At 45.6% G+C, this 23,837-nt stretch overlaps 1 protein-coding gene across 1 annotated transcript in view; it reads left to right on the top strand.

The window, feature by feature from the left end:
* The first annotated feature begins 705 nt into the window (after positions 1-705).
* LOC126482280 (thyrotroph embryonic factor-like) overlaps positions 706-23,837 on the top strand; it is a 629,041-nt gene continuing 605,909 nt past the window's right edge. The window contains exon 1 of the mRNA XM_050106266.1: positions 706-1,441. Within this exon, the coding sequence (XP_049962223.1) occupies positions 1,006-1,441 (436 nt within the window). The 5' untranslated portion in view covers positions 706-1,005. The remainder of the gene's footprint in view (positions 1,442-23,837) is intronic.

Genomic DNA, 23,837 nt, shown 5'->3' with positions numbered 1-23,837 from the left:
TGTTGGCCTTTTCCCTATTTTATGCAGGTACGTGGGATAAGGACCATGTCCTGTGAGGAAGTGAACTATGCCCTGCGAGGGCTTCATTATCTTGTTATTTAATCTTCCCCTCACTGTGGGTATAAACCCATGGACTCTACGGCCCGTACTGGATCCATCCCATTCGTCCTGCCAAATGAGATAGTATGATTCACTTAAATGCGAATTGCAGAGTAATGATGTAGATGTAGAAATATCCCTCAACTGCCGCTGGTGTGCATTGCGATCGCGTATACCACGTTGGGGCGCACGTACCGTATGCACAAGTCGCATGGTACCTGAGCGTTCAGCAGCACGTGGAACTTAGCACGCTCAACGTTAACGTTCGACAGCACGGTCCGTGTGCCGACGGCTTTACCCTCGTGAGCCAATTACACGTACGTCGCTCTCCGTGGCACAGCTGTTCTTTGCGCGGCGGTCCAGCGGCGGGGCTTCCCCTCCGGCGCGCCCCACTCGCGGCCGCATTAGCGGAATATCGCGCGGGCGGCGGGGCGCATGCGCGGCTGCGCCCCGCGACGTCCAACAAGTGTGCGCGCGCGCGCGGGGGTTGGCGGCTGTGCGGGCGAGGCGGGCAGCCGCGGGCACGTGCGCCGGCCACGTGCGGCCCGCGGCCTCGGCGCCGCCGCCTCCGCCTGGCGCAGTCTGCCGCCGGCCGGGAGCTCACCAGCACCACCGACCACCAGCCGCCCACTGCGCTGAGTATCGTTGCTGCCGCATGTAAACACCTTGTCTGGTTCTCGCTTCTGCCCGCACACCCCGCGCGCGCCTCCCCGCCTAGCGCGACCGCCTTCCTTCTGTAGGCGAGGGCACCCCCGCCTGCCGCCGGCCCACGGTCCGCTTGTTCTGTCCCGAAGGTGCCCAGAGGCGGAGGCCGAGTAGCGACCGCGCGCCCGCCGACGCCCCGCTGCAGGCATTGCAGGCCCGCTCGACAGCTATGGCGAGGCGCAGTGGCGCCCCCGCACGCCGATGAGTTTCCCGGGCCGGCTGACCGGCCACGTCTGGGACTGCTACTACGACGTGAAGGCGGCGGCGTACGCGCCGCTGGTGGTGGAGCAGCACGACGTCGTGGGTGCCGGCTCTGGCGCCGCCTACGCCCACTGGGGCCCGCAGCAACAACAACAGCAGCAGCAGCAGCAGCAGCCGCCGCAGCACAACCACAGCCACAACCACCAGCCGCCGCCGCAGCACCACCAGCAGCTGCTCTGGGCCGCTAGGCAGCAGCACCACGTCGAGCAACAACAGCAGCAAGAGCAACAGCAACAGCAGCAACAGCAACAACAACAGCAGCAGCAGCAACAGCAACAACAACAGCACCAACAGCAGCAGCAACAACAACAACAGCAACAACAGCAGCAACAACAACAACAGCCGCCGCCTCCTCCCAAGAGATTTTTGCTTCAAGGTAACAGTAGCAGTCTTGCTTTTGATGAACTTCTCATGTTTCACAAGCTGCGACATCATCGCGAAAAGCCCGCATCTCGTGGTCGTGCGGTAGCGTCCTCGCTTCCCACGCCCGGGTTCCCGGGTTCGATTCCCGGCGGGGTCAGGGATTTTCTCTGCCTCGTGATGGCTGGGTGTTGTGTGATGTCCTTAGGTTAGTTAGGTTTAAGTAGTTCTAAGTTCTAGGGGACTGATGACCGCGAAAAAACAGTGACCCGTATGTGTAATAAGTTTCCTTCAATTTACGTCTATGGTCACAAACTTTTTTGTTAACAGATTACCGGTTTCGGTCTTTAATGACCACCATCAGATCTGTTTCATGAAACAGGTAATCTGTTAACAAAAAGTTGGTGTGCAGAATGAGATTTTTACTCTGCAGCGGAGTGTGCGCTGACATGAAACTTTCTGGCAGATTAAAACTGTGTGCCGGACCGAGACTCGAACTCGGGACCTTTGCCTTTCGCGGGCAAGTCCTCTGCCAACTGAGCTACCCAAGCACGACTCACGACCCGTCCTCACTGGTTTACTTCTGCCAGTACCTCGCCTTCTTGAGACCATAGACGTAAATTAAAGGAAACTTAGAACTTCTCATGGTCAGGGCTCACAGTCATGTAGAATTTTCTAAAGGACGTCAAATTCGCCGTTGACTGTACAAATTATTTATTTTACTATTGCAATTTCAGCCTTTGGGCCATTTTCAAGTGGTTCCGAGATTTTCTTCAGCACACGCCAGACTTCAAAATTCTCCGATATTTATGCGCGTCACCGTCAAAAATATGTCTTTTTCACTCAAAATGTTCCGAAGACCGAAATAGTGAAATAAATAATTTCTACAGCCAGTGGCGAATATGATGTCCTTAAAAGCCTCGCTTTTCTTCGTATTACTTCCTTCGTACTTGCGCATAGGGCGTTCGCACTTTACAAGAAGTTTGACATTTAGATTTTAAACAAAGCTGCGTTTCAGCAACAATGCATGCAATAACTTCGATGGATTGAAAATAACAGCCATACATTGCAAAATCTAGGTCTATTGAACTTCGTCAGTGGTTTCGATAATTTTGAAACTTTTTCATAAAGTATTGTACGCAGAATCACATATTATCTACAGGCTGTTCCACAATTCACGTTACACGCTTCTGCAGGTTGTAGAGGGGACGTAGTAGCTCAAGTTTTAAACAGAAACCCATGTTCGGAAACGTCATCCAGCGACGCTACAGAGCGTCAAATTTCTAAGCGCCGGCGCCCTTAAATGTATGTATATTCTGGGCGATGACGCGATGATGTTACAATCTTTCAGGGATGATGGAGATGGATAAATGTTTCAGTCTGATGCACGGGTCCTTCTACCGAAAACGAACGAGTCGGATGTTATAAATAAAAGCCGTTCTCATATATCTGACAGTGGAATACACGTACTGGTACTGTTGTTGCTAAGATTGTAGGGTAACCAACTTTCACAGGTGGTAGTATGGACCAAAACAGGAAAAAATGTCTAGTAAACATGGGCGTTAAAATGCATACCTGAGAAGCTATGAGCACTTGTTCATCTTCACTACTATGAAATACATCTCCTCAGTTGAATAAATGCTCATCGCCCATCAGGTATGCATTTTAGATCCCCTTTTTACTAGACATTTTTCTTCTTATGGGCCATACTGCCACTTCCGAAAGTTGCCTAGCCTACAATCTTAGCAACAACAGCACTAGCACCCGTATTCCACTATTAGAGATATCAGAACGGTTTTCACTTATAACTTTCGACTCGTTCGTTTCCAGTACAGGGACCCTTACCTCAAATTGATAAATTTACCCTTCTGCATCATCCTAGAAAGATTGTAGCATCATCACGGAATCATCTTGTATATATATTTAGTCACCGGCGCCTGTATCATTGATGCTCTGTAGCGTCGTTGGATGACGTTTCCGTATAGGCGTTCCTATGTAAAGCTTGATCTAATAAGTCGGCTCTACAGCCTCTAGAAGTGTGTAACACGAATTGTGAAACACCCTGTATGTCCTACGCGGGAGTCGTTGACTCAGTCTAGTACATGTGCCTGTCAACCACTTAATCACCATTTAAAATAAATTATTTCGAAACAGTAGCCCTCTACTGTAGGGCTTTGTCTTAAACCTTTTTAAAATACACACTGTTGACAAAGGATCCGACAACGTGTAGTGTACCACTTGAAAACTTATATTTATACAAATCTTTCAAGTGGCACACTACGCGTTGTTGGCTCCAGTGTGAAATATGTGGTGTTTAAAACGTTGTAAGACAAACGCTTAATACGCAGCTACTACTTTTAAGCCACGTATTTAAATGGTGATTAATGGGTGACAACCACATGTACTAATCAACGATTCCCGCACCAGATATAGATAATATGTGATGACACGTACAATGTGTTTTGGAAAAAGTTTTAAAACCGTCGAACTCATGGGCAAAAAAATAGCTCTGAGCTCTATGGGACTTGACTGCTGAGGTCATCAGTCCCCTAGAACTTAGAACTGCTTAAACCTAACTAACCTGAGAACATCACACACATCCATGCCCGAGGCAGGATTCGAAATTGCGACCGTAGCGGTCGCGCAGTTCCAGACTGAAGCGCCTAGAACCGCCCGGCCGGCGAACTCATGGGCAAGGTTCACTATAGCCGTATTTTGCAATTGGTTGGCTGTTATTTCCAGTCCATTCAAATCTGACATTTCTTTCCATTTCGGCTGCCACAGACCCGAATTTATTGATAGAAACTCCATTTTTCACCAGCTATTTACTTCACACGATCAGCTAATTTCAGCGGTGTGCCATTTTCAAGTGTTTACTCATGCCCTCAGTCAGGCTGTATGAGTATACACAATTTAAATGACAGGCGTACACTGTACGCACCCAAACAAGACGACTTTAAAATGACGAGGAGTAAGCACTTGAAAATGACACCTGCGAGGTGAGCTGAACGTCTGAAGTACGAGGCCATGCTGAATATGCCTCCGAATTTTTTACGTGAAAACTCATACAGCTTTTAAGTAAAACAAACGTTATTGCCATTCTACATCTTTATATGTCTACATATTTGACCGAGCGAGGGGGCGCAGTGGTTACCACACTGGACTCGCATTCGGGAGAACGATGGTTCAAACCCGCGTCCGACCATCCTGATTCAGGTTTTCCGTGATTTCCCTAAATCGCTTCAGGCAAATGCCGGGGTGGCTCCTTTAAAGGGCACGGCCGACTTCCTTCCCCATCCTTCCCATATCCGATGCGGCCGATGACCTCGCGGTTTGGACTCCTCCCCCAAATCAACCAATCCACCTTCATATCTGCAGCACTCTGCCGCTAGAGGGGTCTGAATTGTAGCGTGTAACACGGCGGTGTGTAACTATGTCCGTGCGGAGAAACAGCGTGCAACGCTGCTAACCTCGTCGTTGACTGCCCGTAAACTCCAAAACCAAACACACACATAGTAACAGTTGCTGTAATCGAGTTTCGAATTCGAGGAGTGGGTTCCCACATCGAGCACACTCTCCTTCGGCGTGACTACGCCGTATCACACTCGAGCGCTGCGACAACTGCAGCAATCCGATGCCTTGGGTTCATTGGCATCCAGTCATCCTCCATACAGTCCCGACATCACCCCATTCCACTTTCGTTTGTTTCCAAATCTCAGAGAACATTTTCGAGGACTTCGCTTTGATGGCGATGTAGCGATGCAAGCAGAGGTTGAGGTTATGTCAGCGTCAACAAAGTCAAACATTCTACACTGACGGTATCAGCAAACTGGTCTTTCATTGAGAGAAATATGGTCCTCGCCAGGGTGATTTCCTTGAGAAGTAGATATGTAGACTCGAAAAATAAACATGTGGAATGTTAATAACGCATGTTTTATTTAAAAGCTGTAAGAGTTTACACGTAAAAAAATTCGTATCCGGAACCGGTTAACTGTACTTTATCAAATGCTATCGCGACGTTTATGAATGAAAGTGTTCGTGAGTAATGCTCGCTTACTAAGTACATCGACCTGCTTCTTAAGCAGCGCTTCAGTGTTCTCTTTCGAGGAAACCTCGTAGTTCGACCATTTCGAGTGGTGTTTACGAGAGGTAGCCAGACTTTTAAATATCACCTCGGAAAAAATGAAGTTTCGACTAGGACACTCGGTTGTAGTCATTCTTTACATATTCACCCTTCAATTCGACGCATCTCGTGGTGGAAACCATTGTTACGGAGGTCTGCGTTTTGGCTATTCAGGAAACGTTCGATCTCGAAAATCACCTCCTCGTCTTTCTGGAAATGCGTACCACGTAATGATATCTCCAGGCGAAGAAAGAAGAATAATTCACTGGCCGCCATGCCAGGAGAGCACTGGGGGAGGCAGAATTTGATGGACCAAAGAAGCAGCAAGTATCTCTCATGAGCAAAATGAGCTAGGGGTCGGTGCAGACTGCTACCTCTCTTATGTTCAAAAGTCGCGCAAGACTTGAAACTAACCCGTGGCTGATTTTCACTTCTTCAGTATCTTCTCGATTGCGATACTCCGATATTCCAGCAGCAGAACTTCCACTTTTATGCGGTTGCCATTTCTTCCAAGTGCACAATCTGTCACTTCTTCGTCACTGCGGCTTGTAAGGCCACACTCGTAGCGTGTGTGCTACCCAACCGCTGAGGTTTACAATGTGGCATTTCCACCAATTTATCATGGCTTGTCCAACGTTGTTTCCGTTCAAATGAGGAAAACGAGGTACCGCTTGATACTTGACTTCATTACTGGGTAGCGCCACTTTTTTTTCGCCTCTCTCGCCGTGTGCTACGTTACTGGGCGGTTTTCAACGTATACCAGGACTGCAGACATACACCAGGAAACAAACAAAAACAAATTACGTAACTTCATTACCCCGAGTTATTAATCACAAGTTTACCACTACCGCTAGTGTTGACGTCAACAGTACACTAACTCTCACAATGTAGCCTTTCACGGCCATTGTATACTCCAGCTAAAACTTCCGGGCTGAAAGGTTGTGATCGATATCTCCATCACTGAACGACTACCTTCGAACCCGGAGCACGGTATCCAAATCCATTTGCAGCTTGACTGTTCCACGATGACAAAATATTGATTTACGATATTTCGCGTAATTATTGAACGGATACAAAAATTTTAAATGCTGTCGTAATCTGATCATTAGGAGGTATAATCTTCTGTTTAAAGTTTAACACAATAAGACACATACACTCTCAGACAAAAAAAAAAAAAAAAGACGCACCTCAGCTCAATTATCCGTATGGGGCGGAAATCGACAGATACGATACACACGTACAGGCAAACAAATGATTGCAATTTCAGAAAAATTGGATTACTTATTCAAGAGAAAGAGCTCGACAAATTGAGCAATAACGCAATGGTTCACCTCTTAGCCTTATGCGAGCAGGTATTCGACTTGTCATCTATCGATAAAGTTGTTGGACATCCTCCTGAGAGATAATGCGGCATAATGTCAAGCATAAGGGGCAAAGGTGGACCAACGCGTTGTCGAATACAATTTATGAAGCTCTTTCTCGTGAATAAATCATTCAATTAATCCATTAATTTGTCTGTATATGTACATCACATCTACCAACTTCTGTCCCACTGGAAAAATTTCGTGTTGCGTCTTTTTTTATCTTTTTTTCCCGGACTTTATTCATCCAATATTTGAGAATGAGAGCATTTAGCGACTTCGAAGGAAAATTAAATATAATATTTCAATTCATCTACAAACCTTTGCTCTCTAACTCTCCCCTCAAATTAAATACATAAATAAAGAGCCGGCCGGAGTGACCGAGCGGTTCTAGGCGCTACAGTCTGGAACCGCGCGACCGCTACGGTCGCCGGTTCGAATCCTGCCTCGGGCATGGATGTGTGTGATGTCCTTAGGTTAGTTAGGTTTAACTAGTTCTAAGTTCTAGGGGACAAATGACCTCAGAAGTTAAGTCCCATAGTGCTTAGATCCATATGAGCCATAAAGAAAGAACGAAAGGGTACTGCTTACTACATTTCCGCTGTTCACGCAGTTAAGCTGCAGCATAATTTATTACTACTTTGCTAGCTACCACCTCTATTGGGAACACACTTTGCAGACGGTTTCTACATGTATCAGTAAATGTACCTGCCAAATTGTGTCATTGTGCGATACACAGTTCAGGAGATACGATATCATGAGCGTTTAGATGCGTGATAAACTAGCTTATGCTTAAAATGCAGCGGGGAAATCCCCTCTTTTTGTTCATCCAGTGTTTCATAATGAGATAACTTAGAGACTTCTAACAAACTTTAACCACAAAATCAAACCTTTTCTAAACTTTTTCTCCCTTACATGCTTAAAGCAAATATTAACACATTAAAGCATTTATAATCAGACGTTTGACGCTTTTTTGTTATTGGAGTTTGGTTCTTTAAAGAATCTGGGATTTCCAGAATGAGATTTTCACTCTGCAGCGGAGTGTGCGCTGATATGAAACTTCTTGGCAGATTAAAACTGTGTGCCGGACCGAGGAGTGCTAGTTCTGCAGGGTTCACAGGAGAGCTTCTGTAAAGTTTGGAAGGTAGGAGGCGAGGTACTGGCAGAAGTAAAGCTGTGAGGACGGGGCGTGAGTCGTGCTTGGGTAGCTCAGTTGGTAGAGCACTTGCCCGCGAAAGGCAAAGTTCCCGAGTTCGAGTCTCGGTCGAGCACACAGTTTTAATCTGCCAGGAAGTTTCATATCAGCGCACACTCCGCTGCAGAGTGAAAATCTCATTCTGGAAACATCCCCCAGGCTGTGGCTAAGCCATGTCTCCGCAATATCCTTTCTTTCAGGAGTGCTAGTTCTGCAGGGTTCGCAGGAGAGCTTCTGTAAAGTTTGGAAGGTAGGAGGCGAGGTACTGGCAGAAGTAAAGCTGTGAGGACGGGGCGTGAGTCGTGCTTGGGTAGCTCAGTTGGTAGAGCACTTGCCCGCGAAAGGCAACGGTCCCTAGTTCGAGTCTCGGTCCGGCACATAGTTTTAATCTGCCAGGAAGTTTCAATCTGGGATTTATTGGTATAAAACTACTCCGTGACGTTTCGTTTCCGTACACACCTGAAGATGGTTCCTGCAGACGGAGACGAAACTTCATGGAGGGGTGTTGTACATCGACCACGGCCTCTCAGACCAGACGGTTTAAGCGAAGAATACTGACTGTGGGAATAGTGGGTGGGAGAACCAGAAGTGGTCTTACAGACGGAAACAACTTTCCATTTTTATTGTTATTTGTAACTCCTTCCCATGCCCTAAGAGTGACAGCCCAGAAGCGGCCATTTCGTCGCTATTCCGTTTTCGATTAAGAAAATAATGTCGGCAGGAAGTGCTCCTCAGGTGTTAAATCAGACATAATATACCGCTAAACGCCATTAAAACTATAATAGTAATAATTTTCCTTTTCAGTGTTAAATCGTTATCAGGTCGAGAAATGTGATGTGATTCTTTGGCATTTAAAGTGCTCACAGAGGAAGAGAATATGCAGTACGAGGCATCATGGTTTAACAGCATAGTAGTTCACTTCCTTGACATCGGATGAGTAGCCTTGTTGAACTACAATATATAATGGGCACTTATAACTTACTCATCTGATGTCGCGGGCCGCTGTGGCCGAGCGGTTCTAGGCGCGTCAGTACGGAACCGCGCTGTTGCTACAGTCGCAGGTTCGAATCCTGACTCGGGCATGGATGTGTGTGATGTCCTTAGGTTAGTTAGGTTTAGGTAGTTCTAAGTCTCCGATGTTAAATCCCACAGTGCTTAGAGCCCTTTGAACTATATGATGTCAATAAACTGAACTACATTGTAACACCATGATACCTGGTACTGCATACTCTCTTCTTAGAATCTGTTCTTTTGATGTCAACGGCCTCCCGTGTTATATTTGTGGACCTGGCGGTGAGCTAAGAACGGACTCAGTTGTTAAAATAATAATTGTAAAAGAGATTACAGCGGTTTCTAGATGTTCTTTCTGAAACTTGGTAATATAATGAGATTATTAAAATCTATTGTCTCACTTCGCTAATGGTGATGCGTATGATCTTGAAACTGAAAGGGTGACGGTGCTTTGGGTTTCTGTTAAAATTCAGTACGGAAATATTTGGGACATGGGTTGAAGAGTAAGCGATATGACAAAGTGGAAGGAACATTGGGACGGGATGTCGATGGTAGGAGGAGGGTAGGATTACACCTCCTTGCCATCTGTTCAGAGTAACATGGAAAAATAACATCGTTGGAGAATGTGGCCTTGTAGAACTGACCCTCCCGCCAGTCATCAAAATTGATTTGGGGAAAAGTGAATCTACATGGCCCCACGGTATGTGGAAGCTGCTACCTTCCAAATTTAAGTCCAGTGACTAAACAGTGCGCTCTCAACTAGACCATGGAAAACACTGCGCTGACGGCAGACGAAACACAGTTTCTCCCAAACCTGTGTCCAAAGTCTCAGCCGCTGTGTTACATTTTCATTTCTCTAAAATCTTGGTGTCATCCACAGTTTATCTGCAGAGTCAAAGCCATTGCAGGTCAACGACAGAAAAACTACTCGTGGCTTTCTGTTACCATTTATTTAGGTTTATGCACTATGCCTTTCGATAACAACCCTTATGTTGAAGTGTAAATTATTAGTGGAGTGTATGCGAGAAATATTTTGAAAGTGAGAAAACAGTAAGCGATTAGTTTATGACAATTGGTAACGTTACATTTCTACCGGCTTTCAGTATTTTCCTCGTGAGAGAAAGAATGTTAGGCCTTCCTCACGCGGGACGAGGCAGCTAACTTTAATGTGGACGCGGACGGGAAATCCAGCCTCAAGACACGCAGCGCCCGCGTCACATGGGACGTGCTGGTTAACGTGACACGCGACTGTAGCGCTCTCCAGTGTTAGCTTCGGCTGTATGTGGCTGCCAAACCACTCTGTTTGTTCAAGTAAATCAACGCGCTTAAAATTTCTAACCTAGTGTATTGAAACACGCATTTCCTCCCTTTTCCGTATGCTAGTCACGTTGTTCTGTCTGTTGTACACATAAATAAAATCTTCGATGCCCATGTACATGCTATAAGACGAAAAAGAAAGTTCTAAGCACTCAGTAAGGAAACTTTCTGGCAGATTAAAAGTGTGCGCCGGACCGAAACTCGAACTCGGGACCTTTGCTTTTCGCGGGTAAGTGCTCTATCATCTGACCTACCCAAGCACGACTCACGACCCGTCCTCACAGCTTCAATTCTGCCAGTACCTCGTCTCCTACCTTCCAAACTTCACAGAAGCTCTTCTGCGAACCTTGCAGAATTAGCACTCCTGGAAGAAAGGATATTGCGGAGAGATGGCTTAGCCACAGCCTGGGGGATGTTTCCAGAATGTTATTTTCGCTCTGCAGCGGAATGTGCGCTGATATGAAAGGCAAAGGTCCCGAGTTCGAGTCTCGGTCGGGCGCACAGTTTTAATCGGCCAGGAAAATTCATATCAGCGCCCACTCCGCTGCAGAGCGAAATTCTCATTCTGAAGTCAGTAAGGACATTAGCTTATAAAACTGCACAAATTCGGACAAACTGTCCCCTGAGAGGGGTAAATAACATAGATATATTAGAGAAAATATTTCTATTAATTCAATAAGAAAGTCCCACAACTCTTTAGAAAACGTGAAGATGAAAAAAAAGAAAGAAAATAGATACAACAAGCGCGAACCTACTAAACATTGTTTCGGAACTTGACTCCTGTACCAACTACGTGACGTTGAACTTCACCACGATATCACCTCTATCTCATGTTACGAGTTTTCGAAGGTTTTAATCGTCGATATGTTGCCGATATTTAACCATAAAAAAAACAGAACGACGCGTTTTTTATGAATCTTCAGTGTGTTTCATAATGTGCGAGCTACAACACAAACTTAATGAAATACGAAAAATTTTTAGCCACCAGTATGACGTTTGCCGTCACTTTATTTCAGCAAACTGTACCAATGAAGACGCGTTCTCTATATATTTAATACGCTGGTGCGCAGAAACAGCATATATTCATAGGGTGTGAGTTATTACACAAAACTCATTGGGAGAGTCGTTAGAAAATGTAGTCCATCAACAAAGGAGGTGGCTTACTGAACACTCGTTCGACCTATACTTGAGTATTGCTCATCAGTGGGGGGTCCGTACCAGGTCGCGATGACGGAGGAGACAGAGAAGATCCAAAGAATAGCGGCGCGTTTCGTCACAGGGTTATTTGGTAAGCGCGAAAGCGTTACGGAGATGTTCAGCAAACTCAGGTGGCAGACTTGCAAGAGAGGCGCTCTGCATCGCGGTGTAGCTTGCTGTCCAGGTCTCGAGAGGGCGCGTTTCTGGATGAGGTATCGAATATATTGCTTCCCCCTGCTTATACCTCCCGAGGAGATCACGAATGTAAAATTAGAGAGATTCGAGCGCGCACGGAGGCTTTCCGCCAGTCGTTCTTCCCGCGAACCATACGCGACTGGAACAGGAAAGGGAGGTAATGACAGTGGCACGTAAAGTGCCCTCCGCCACACACCGTTGGGTGTGGCTTGCGGAGTATAAATGTAGATGTAGATGTAGAACTCGCCGAATATGGGCTCAAACTGGAAACGACAAATACATTATGCCTCCTTGGAAGTTCTTCTTGTGAGATAGAGACCATTCTTGCTTTTAATTGGTTCAGTATTTAGTAGCACTTGCTGAAATATCGCAGAACTTATTTCGTGTTTCACGCGACGGAATGGCTCCTGACCGTGAAATAGCAGGACGTGCCTTCAGGAAGCTCGTACAACCCAACGTCAGCGTTAGCGAACTCTTCAAGTGTGAGGATGGCTTTACTTTTGTTCGATTACTGTCTCGTGCAACAAACAAATTTACGTAGTCTTCCTGTTCTTTCTTCAACATCCACTTGCTGTAACTGAGAGAAGCAACAAGAAAATGTAAGCTACGGCAGCCGTCCCGCAACCTGGGGCTCTCATTTTACAAGCTGTTGTCTTCCCACTGCGTTAGCTCATGTGAACCTGCGTCCTTGTAGACCGACGAGGTCATTGTAAATTATGTCGTCGTCGTCGTCGCCGCCGCCGCCGCCGCTGCCGTCTGCCTGCTCCGTCTTCAGACACTTTATGTCCATCTGCTGGGCGACCTATTCTTGGTGTCCCAGAAACGTTCGAGAGGTTGCAGAGACTGTGTTGAGGAACAAATCGAGGATAGGAACCTGTGTCCGGAATCGCCATGCAGCGACACCACAGGGGGCCACCCTTTCCGGCAGCAAACGTGGCTCGTATAAGGCAGAGGCGGTGATGAAGGGGCGGCGACGCCGGTACACCAGTGCTTAAAGACTCGATTCCGAAGTCGCTGCCCACCCCGGCGTCATTTATTGGCTCTGGGCGCGCGCGGTTGAAGGCAAGAACTGACTAAATAACCTGTCCCACCACACCTGAAGCAACGCCGCGGTCCCCTCTTCGCAGCTCCCGCCGATGTCAATTCGGAGTTTTCCGTGACAACGCTAGCGGGCTGAAACTGGCATCCCTCGTCCGCGAGCGGTAACGCAGATATCGCTACAACAGCGGCACGAAGTTTCTCCCAGGTTGAAAGATGATCACGAAAAACAAAGTGCGACTTATCCACGGCGCGCATTCCCCTTAGGACAATAGAAACCAACTCCCTTTCTGGCATATCGACCAACAAGGCCAAGCAGGCGTCTTGACTCTGTCCTCATATTGATGTAACTCCTCTTTATCTTTTTGCATCTTCCAGATATAGACACACACGAGCTGTTTGCGAAGCCTCGTGGTCAATCTTTTATTAATTACCGACCGCCTCAATTGTTGCAAAGAGAACCCCTCTGCCATGGCTCGGGATACGAGGGTCCACAATTCGCCTCTAGCTAACGGATATAATAGCGACAAAACTACTTGATGCAAAATGCCAAAGGCAGCAGCGTGCTGCTCAAGGCGAACTAACAACCATAATAAGCTTTCAGTTTGCTCGAGTCGATCTGGGATGTCACGAAGGAGGTGCACCAAAGGGTTAGGCATCTTAGCGGAAGCTGCGTCTGACTTCTCGCAAGACACAAAAGCATCACTCCCAGACTGGCTCCCTCGCCCCTTTGGAGATAGCGAGTCCTGATCCTCAGTCCTTTTTCCATCAAGTTCTAAACATGTAAGCTTAAACTGCAAATCGTTACCCAAGGACCCCAATTCGTCGATTGATTTCTTATAACGCTCCTGCAACCTTAACGCCGCTAAATCGGCTATCCGGTTGGTTAAATGCATAAACTGCGCCCGCACCCTGTTTGATTGCCGCTAGGTTGAGTGCCTTCCAAAAAGTCTATAGTGTCCTCAAGGCACCTAATGGCCTTAAACAAAAACTCAACAGCTGCTTCTGTCTCACCCACAACATCCAGCGTGACGTCAACCGGCTGAAGAACGGGCCTCTAAAAACACTACCCTCAATAGGCTGATGCCCTATCGCCAGTACATAAATGAGGTGGTCCTTCCTCAACAGCCCGATCCCGGGGCACTGTTGACCGCCATTACAATTAGTCAACTAAAACAACACAATACCAAAATAAATATCCATTTAACACTGACAGAACTACAGTTGTACCAAGAGTAACTGAAATGGTCATATGACAATCGTAACCACGCTCTGCTACCAGTTGAGAGCTATTTTCTCAGGATGGGGCAGGATAAGGTTGCGATTGTGGGTGGGGCCGCAATCAGTTACTCTCTGTTGCACAACAAATTAAAATTTTAAAACAATCTCTTAAAAGAAACACAATTGACTGTATGACTGCTGAAGGCCTTATCACAGAAAAAAATTTCACAATTTTAGGGCCAAAGGCGACCAACAATAACCTCAAACAACAAACGGCTGAAGGCCTGAATCAGAAGTCAGAAGAACAATTCCAAATAACACACATCAAGATAAATACTTCGTTTTAAAACAAACTGTAACACGGCTGAAGGCCTCATCACCAAAGAAGTGAAATTATTGCTTGGCTGAAGGCCACACCAACAATAATTAGAAAATTACAAACATCCTTAAAACAAACATCATAATCTAATGAATCTGGACAAGCGGTTCTCAGCAAGAGTTCCTAGGGTCGGCCTGGCAAGGTAACTCAAACATAAGGTAAGGTGAGACAGGCAGCCAAGAGTTGTACTCACGTAACAAGATGGCAACTCAAACTAGGGGCAGCTAAAGCGCCGACCGACGACTAACCAATCCGCCTAACGTGCGATCACCGGTAAAACGATGGAATATTTTTAGGCGAGGGTGAAGAGACAAACAGCACTACGTCTTCAGAAAACACCCAAGGCCGAAGGAAACACTAGAACCAAGGTAGACCTCCCCCAAAAAAATATGCACAGTACAAGAGGCTGTCGTACTACACGCCGTGTCGGACAGCATCAACACGACGGGGAAAGGTACACTGCCGGAAAAGTACGCTAACCTCCAGGGAAGGTAACTCGGGCGTTAGCGGGCACAAGGCAGAAAATACCGGTGGTTGCACTTCACTAATAAGAATAATACTAAATTCAATCATGAATAACAAATAGAGAAAGACAGTTGCAATAATTTATCACCTTGAAACACTTCGCTCGTTGCCGCCAGGCTCTGCGGTCCTGGGAGCAACGACCCGCCGACCAAAGGCGAGATCTCAGAGTAGTCGAAGCTGCATTAGCGGTTGACTCCTCACTCAACTTAAACGTCCAGGGTTCGGTGTGCAACGAAGTCGTCGCTGTCGCAGTTACCCTCCTTGTTCCGGCAGTGGCAGCACGCCACCAGAGGCCCGGGCTTGCCCCCGCGCTGCGCGGACCTGCTCGCTGCTGCGCCCCTAGCCGATCTGATGCTCGTTCGCAGCTTCCCCACTCCACACAACGCGACCCGGAAATACTAGCGGTCGCTACAAAGATAGTACCACAGTACTCTTATCGATAAGCGCTGCTCCTGTCACTCACGGGCAGGCAAGCCAGCAAATTAGTGACGCCAGTAAATTGAATAAGAAACGAGATGCCATAACCGCAATGACAAGAAGCCAAACAATAAACGGCATGAACACGAGCCGCGCACGGCTCACAGTTATTATTTATTCATCAGATTCACAGTTGTGTTTCTCCTCCTCAGCACCGGCTGACGCCTGGTGCAGGTTACACAGAGGAATTCTGGTGACTCCTTTTGTCGGCTCGGCAGTTGTGGCCAGCAAGGACGCTGCTCCAGCAGTTCAGCCGAAGTACGGCGTACTGCCATCCGGCAGGCGTAGCTGTGGTGTGAGGGTATGGCCTCAGACTCGGTTAGAGCGCCCTCGATCGCGCTCGAGAAGAACTGACTTTTATCCACCGTGTCCCATCAGGAAGTACTGCGCTGGCGTAAGTCGTGTGTCAGATGATGCTGGCGTCACCATCAGGCCCCTTGGTACCCGGAAGTCGATCAGGAATAGAGTCACCGAACGCCCCTCACACCCAGCAGTAACGATGAGGATAGTGGGAAAAAGACCGCGAGATACGCTGGTGACAGAAGTCCCTCAGTCTCCCATCAACGCCGGCCGAAGTGGCCGTGCGGTTAAAGGCGCTGCAGTCTGGAACCGCAAGACCGCTACGGTCGCAGGTTCGAATCCTGCCTCGGGCATGGATGTTTGTGATGTCCTTAGGTTAGTTAGGTTTAACTAGTTCTAAGTTCTAGGGGACTAATGACCTCAGCAGTTGAGTCCCATAGTGCTCAGAGCCATTTGAACCATTTCCCATCAACGACGTGGTGCAAAGTCCCACGAGTGGGAGGTTGTGGTTACTTGGATACTATCATCTCGGGAAGCAGCGTATTCACGAGAAGTGCTCGAACATCTAATAATGGATGTCACTACAGCGTAATGGTAGTTGACTCTAATGCTTCGGTAAGAACGTCGTCGATCCTAATTCAGACCTTGAGAACTGGGATATTTTTGGAGACTGGCAGCAGGCTATGACGTGTTGCTCTGTTCGTTATGACCTGATGTGGACCCCTTCTTTGTTAGAGGTCGGCGGTCCTCCTTCCTTCGTGTTGGCCTAACAATTTGTTAAAGGCTCCTAACGGCACTGTAAAGTCTACAGTACGTGTTGTTGCTTTCTTTGTATCGCCTGTTGCTTAAAGTAACAAGAGCTCTCTCACTCTTACAGTGGACGTTTCGCTGAATGTGTAACTTTCGGCTGGTGGTTGACCCCATAGCAACCTGTGCCAGTTTACGCGACTGACTTTCAGTGTCGATTGTTTCTGTCTGCTGCGTAGCTATGTCGCCACTTCTTCCTGGTGTCGACTGTGGATGTGCTAGCGAGAACTTACGAAAATCTTTTATTTATTACCCTCTTGTATCCTGTGGCGTAACATTTGCCTGCCCTTTTGGCCTGAGGCGGGTAATCCTTGCTATTCATTAAGGCCTAGAAGTTATTTCAATCCACTCGACCGCAAGCCTTTTCAAAACATATGGCTCCTATTGCCCTTTTTCAACGGAAAGAACTTTCGTCAAATTCCACCTTCGCCAACACATATTAATAAGCTGTTGGAATCTGTTATTGTACACCCAAAATCGTAACACGTTGCTCTTCTTGTAGATTTCATTAAGAATTTCTACGTTTTAGTTTGGTCAGAGCGTAGCATACTTTTTAGATAGTTTTCACGTTGTCGTGAATAAAATATTTCATCCTTTTGTTACTTGGCAGTGATTATGTGTCATTTTGACGACGATATTTGTCATGTTGGACGCCTCCACCGTCGTAATGAAGCAGGCCTAAAATTCCAGTCTTTCTTATACGTCTGTAGTGTGTCTGAGTCCATTTGTCTCGTTTATTTTTTGTTTTTGGACTTATTTATAGAAATTTTATAGCCAGAATTATGTTCAAAACTGTTTTTTGTTAACCGGTTTCGACAAGTAAGACTGTCTTCTTCAGGTCTTTAAAAACTTTTGTAGCTGTAAGTCATATTACATTGTGCGTTTATTACTCATGATTTTACATATGTAACACTGCTTTGATGCTTGTCAGTTGGAGTTAGGAGCGTGCTTGTCAATGTAGACATGCCAAGTTCCACAAGGTGCTTTTTATCAGTGTATATTTTTGTTCTGACAAACCTGTTTGTAATTTTGTTTTTACAAACCTGTGTGGAATGTGCAATATCCTTTCAACGAAAATGTTAACATGGCATGAGTAATGAACGCACAATCGAATATGACGTACAACCAAAAAAGTTTTTAAAGACCTGAAGATGACAGTCTTACCTATCGAAACCGGTCAACAAAAAACAGTTTTGAACGAGATCTTGGCTGTAAAAGATTCCCGTAAAGGACATACAGATCGCTCCTTCTCGTTTCTCATTACGAGAAACTCCAAACGGATTGTTATTTCTTTTGTGACTCATTATTTTTCTGGTTGTGTTGGTTTGTCGATAGCAGGAACGAGTGTACCCAGGATCTGAGTTTGGGGGGGGGGGGGGGGAGGGAGGGATAGGTGATGACGAAATAGACACCACAGTTCAAGCCAAATATCCCTGAGTATATTTGCTAATAGTAATTATTACGGTTCTGGCTTTCTTGTTGCCAGTACTGGACTGAAATGTCTATCTCTTTGGCGGGCCGCATATGTGTCCGGTGTGCGAAGATGACTTTTTTTTCTGTTTGAGGATGGGAGAAGAGTCGCTGTTGCCCTTTGCTGCGACGGGGACACTTTAATGTGTCTCGGTACATCGGGAATCGACAGTCGAAACTGCTTCAACAAATCTTGAGTTCAGATGCATCATGTTGAGTGGGATACTTACGAGTGTTTTCTTATGATCTATTTCTCTTCACTTGGAGGCCAGTTCTTTTATGACGAACGTCAGCGTCACAGCCTATGTCGTAACAGCGTGCCACCTACATGTCATCGCTTTCTGCTTATGACATTGCGCACTAATTGGATTATTAGGTTAGATGGCAGACAGCTGCAATTTGACCATTGCGAATTTTACCTGCAGGAGGTTTATGTATTCACATACTTTCCATTACGTAAAAGTGCACTTCCTCAAGTCTGCGTCTTTCTATTCTAAGAGCATTACAGGGTTTTCACCTAAGAACAAGTCACGGGAAGCGAGATATGGGACTAAGAGGTGAGGGAAGTACCGTGCAAACGCAGTGCCTAGACCTCTTTTTACTTACTAACTGTTGCAATGTGTTTCTTGAAACTTTCGCGGTTATTTTCCCAACAAGCTCCAGGAGTGCGCTTGCGAAGTTGTTTCATCTTCCAATATTTTGGCTACAAACCTTATAGGCATCATGAAGGAATGTCGATGACTAATTTCCCATTGCGATATTTTGTCTAAATATTTCTCAAAGCGTCACAATGTTAAACAGATGAAAAAAAAAACAGGTGCTAATTGTCTATCAGAGCACAAAAACACAAGGTGGGAAATGGAAATCCGTGGTTGTACATTAGGTGTTTAGTCATTTCACGTTAAAAACAGTGCAGACTCACAATGAGAGTTCCTATGAGAACGTGTATTTAATATATTGGCCAGACTGACAACTTGTTTGTTTAAGTTTTCTGCTGATCGTAGTTTTCACCGCATCTGTAACCACAGTGTCTGTGATCAGTGTTTGAATGTTGTTGTAATTCGTAGCGGCCAGTAGGGATACTGTGCTAAAAAGTGCAGTATATTTGATCGGCAGAAGTCTGGCCCCGCTTTCGATTCATCGTTCACATACGGTCCATGACATTTGTCCTGTATAATATTTGCAACGTTGACACGGAATCTGAACTCCTTTCGTGGTAGTGGAACGTTTTTAACGTTCGCTGTAACAGACAACGTCTTGATCTGTGAGATAAACAACCCTACCACTCGATACTTTTCCTCCTATCTGCCATAATGGAAACTGTTATACCAAACGTTGCACCGTCAAAAAATTCGGGAACTGATAATTGCTAGAGTCAATGTCACACACACACACACACACACACACACACACACACCGTACGTACGGTACACGATGTATCGAATTCGGACGGCGTATCCGTCTTCTTATACCGAACAAACCTGTGGCTAAGTGTTGTACCTCTACTGCCCACAGTTACGTGTGTTTAAGGCTCTGTGCTTAAAGGAAAGGCGGAAATACAATTAGCATATAACAAATTAAGTGTCGAGAGAATTTCAGATTTATGCTCTAGTAGGAAATTTCGTTCTGGCTCTCCATCACCAAGCATTTTGAAAGACCATTGGTTTAACGCTTAATTTCTGTATTTGGCTCTTTCATGCATCCCTTTGGGTGTTAAACGATGCCTTCGGCATTGCTTGTGATTTTTCTGTTTAATCCCGTTGATGTCTCGAGGAGTAAATAGACATAACATCGCTCCAAACATCAGTGGAGGGAGCTCCTTGAGAATAGCTTTGCTGTTTGTAGCCTACATATAGGATAATATGAAATAATTATGTCCTGGCCGGCCGCGGTGGCCGAGCGGTTCTAGGCACTTCAGTCCGGAACCGCGCGACTGCTACTTTCGCAGGTTCGAATCCTGCCTCGGACATGGATGTGTGTGATGTCCTTAGGTTAGTTAGGTTTAAGTAGTTCTAACTTCTAGGGGACTGATGACCTCAGATGTTAACTCCCATAGTGCTCAGAGCCAATTATGTCGTGCAAGCACTCTGGGCTGTAGTCGGAACAGCTCTCGGTTTATACGTTATATCTGTTGTGGATGACGAACTGCAACTGTCATGTAAATTGCCAGTTTACGTAAGTAGTATACACAAACAGCTGCGTTTTGTCTTTTGTGTGGTTCATTATACCATTAACTATTTTAGAGGTACTACATCAAATAGAGGTGTTACAGGAACGTTACTTTGTGGACCATGGACAGCTAGAGTCTAGGGTCGTGGTGCTGACGAAAATAACGGAAATTTATGAGTTAACGAAGTATGTACGAAATTATACTAAAACGATCAATACATATGCAAAGCCAGGAGCGAAGGAATGAAAGGCACATCTGCAGCAATAAAAAAACGAGAAGGTAACGATAATGATTACACTGCAATTGAAACAGAAGGTGTTAGAAATATAGTAAATGAATGAAGCGAACAAATTAACTACGTACTCGATTTAAATATCGAAGAGAAAAGGACAGGAAGAGATAGACGAGGAATAAGAAATAGAAGAAGAAGAAGATGGGTATGGGGAAGAGGAATTGCTCCTGGACCCACAATTGGAACACAGAGAAGAGGAATCAAATAATTCTGGTACATCTTAAGCAATCTGTTACGCCAAACGGTTCTAGATCCGTCGCATTACAACATGCAGAACTTGATATCAGTTGACTTCCAAATGTTGCTGAACATTGTGCTGTAGACTGTAGCATTACGCCACCCTACCTCCCTTCCACCACCGTGCCCCTTACCCCAGTGCTCGTCAGTATCCTAGTTCTGTCTCTGATGTCTAAGACAGAATATTAAAACCTAATCTGCCTCCCGTGTTCTAGTATAGTACGGCAGCGTTGCCCTTGTGCGTGACGGGGCATGGCAACAGCTACAGCTTCGCACTGTGGGTGATCTCTTCCATAATTCTCACAATTTTTATTTTCGTTGCTTAATGTCTGTTCTAAATATTTGTTCGGCGTTCATTGTTCGAAAGTTGCGGTTTCCAGAGATGTACTTTTAACGCCTGAAGCTTTCGTCCTGGCATCTATTCCATACTCAACGCACCCGACAGTTTACAAAGAACCATTCGTGAAGAAGAAACTACCGCTTGATTTCATATTGCTTCCATATGGAAGTGCTCGTATTAAGAAGGGTGTAAGACAAGACTGTAGCCTTTCGCCCCTACTCTTCAATCTGTACATCGAGGAAGCAATGATGGAAATAAAAGAAAGGATCAGGAGTGGAATTAAAATACAAGGTGAAAGGATATGAATGACACGATTCGCTGATGACATTGCTATTCTGAGTGAAAGTGAAGAAGAATTAAATGATCTGCTGAACGGAATGAACAGTCTAATGAGTACACAGTATGGTTTGAGAGTAAATCGGAGAAAGACGAAGGTAATGAGAAGTAGTAGAAATGAGAACAGCGAGAAACTTAACATCAGGATTGATGGTCACGAAGTCAATGGAGTTAAAAGGAATTCTGCTACCTAGGCAGTAAAATAACCAATGACGGACGGAGCAAGGAGGACATCAAAAGCAGACTCGCTATGGCAAAAAAGGCATTTCTGGCCAAGAGAAGTCTACTAATATCAAATACCGGCCTTAATTTGAGGAAGAAATTTCTGAGGATGTACGTCTGGAGTACAGCATTGTATGGTAGTGAAACATGGACTGTGGGACAACCGGAACAGAAGAGAATCGAAGCATTTGAGATGTGGTGCTATAGACGAATGTTGAAAATTAGGTGGACTGATAAGGTAAGGAATGAGGAGGTTCTGCGCAGAATCGGAGAGGAAAGGAATATGTGGAAAACACTGATAAGGAGAAGGGACAGGATGATAGGACATCTGCTAAGACATGAGGGAATGACTCCCATGGCACTAGAGGGAGCTGTAGAGGGCAAAACTGTAGGGGAAGACAGAGATTGGAATACGTCAAGCAAATAATTGAGGACGTAGGTTGCAAGTGCTACTCTGAGATGAAGAGGTTAGCACAGGAAAGGAATTCGTGGCGGGCCGCATCAAACCAGTCAGTAGACTGATGACAAAAAAAAATGGAAATGTATTATTAGAGATGCTACTTTAACTGTAATCGAAAACACAGAGCTAAATAGGTTTTGGGAAAAGTGAGACCCGGAAATCAAAAAAATGGTTCAAATGGCTCTGAGCACTATGGGACTTAACATCTGTGGTCATCAGTCCCCTAGAACTTAGAACTACTTAAACCTAACCAACCTAAGGACATCACACACATCCATGCCCGAGGCAGGATTCGAACCTGCGACCGTAGTAGTCGTGTGGTTCCGTACTGAGCGCCTGAACCGCTAGAACCCGGAAATCGGTTATGGCCTTGTTGAAGTAACCGTTCCAGGATTCATCCGAAGTGAACGTGGGAAACAAAAAATGCGATGAAGTCCAAAACAACCAAGTCCATATTTTGACGCTTTATGAGTTATGGGTATCGCTGGAATTGTCTTGTGTTAAGCTTTCACTTCATATTCAGAATAACACACAATGATTATTTTGTGAACATGTATTTCGGGTAGGCTAAAACATCATAAGAGGAGAAACAAATTATGTTCTGGTAAATTCTTGCAATGAGCGCGGTTGACGAACAGCACAAGTCCGTATCTCTTCTAGCTCTCGCTCGATATTCTGTGCCCGGTGCAAACAGTTAGAATTACAAATACAGTGTGTAAATATTGCCGTGTGAAGAGGATGTAAGGGAACAGCTTGTTACGTAGACTTTTTACACTCAAATGAAATGAATAGACACAGAGAGAGAGAGTAGTGGAATATGGCTAGTCAGAACGTGTGATGAATAATTACTTGCAGATATTCTTTTCCCAATGAAGCCCATAACTGAGATATTCTGTGCAAAGAAGCTTTCGTTATGCGTTATAAGATTCATCTTACATCGAACAGTCAAAATTTCATGTTTCCGTACACAAAACTTACCCGTGGAAAAACATTAATTTTTTTTTTTTTTTACCATTTCATCCAACATTGCGTTCGACCGAGTGTGCCTGTATATTTTCACGAATGCCTGTACAGCTCAAAACCGAAACAACACTGTTGGTGGAACGATGATAGTCCTTTCCTTCGAAAGAAACATCTTTGTCTTTGGAAGAGTGTACAGGCGAAACGTTAACGACAAACAGCGGTACAATGAATTCTATGCATCGTGTTACCGCTCCGAAGTTAAATGATTCTTTTTCTGTTTCTTGTAAAGGCGTGGTAACGCTAGTGGTTGTCTCAGAAAAAGAATTAAGTAAAATGAAAGATATGGAGACGATTGTCAGGCATTTCCTTGGGAGGTGTGTACAGGACTTTAATGCACCAGCACTCTTAAGATGTTATTCACAAAGGAAACTCCCCATCGCAACCCTCTCAGGTTTAGTGGTAAGATGGCCTAGTGGATATCGTGTCAAAAGCTGAACACGGACCAAGCATGAAAACGGAAGAATGTGGAACGATACGAGCTCAACATCGAGCGAATTAGCTTAGCCACGGTGTCGTGGTTCTGTGTTCACGGTTTTGGACTGCAAAGTGGAAGTGGAGATTCGTGGTCAAACCTACCTCGTGCCTCATTTTTTTCACTAAATTATGAACTGTCAATCCGGTGACTGACGTGTCTGTTCGCTGTATCCAAGTCGTGGTGCAACGTCCGTTTGCAACTGCGAGGTGTAAGGAAGGGAGGGACCTCCTATTTGTCCTAC

This window comes from Schistocerca serialis, chromosome 5 (genome assembly GCF_023864345.2).
Source record: "Schistocerca serialis cubense isolate TAMUIC-IGC-003099 chromosome 5, iqSchSeri2.2, whole genome shotgun sequence".
Classification (NCBI taxonomy): Eukaryota; Metazoa; Arthropoda; class Insecta; order Orthoptera; family Acrididae; genus Schistocerca; species Schistocerca serialis.
This window is presented reverse-complemented; position numbering and strand designations above follow the sequence as displayed.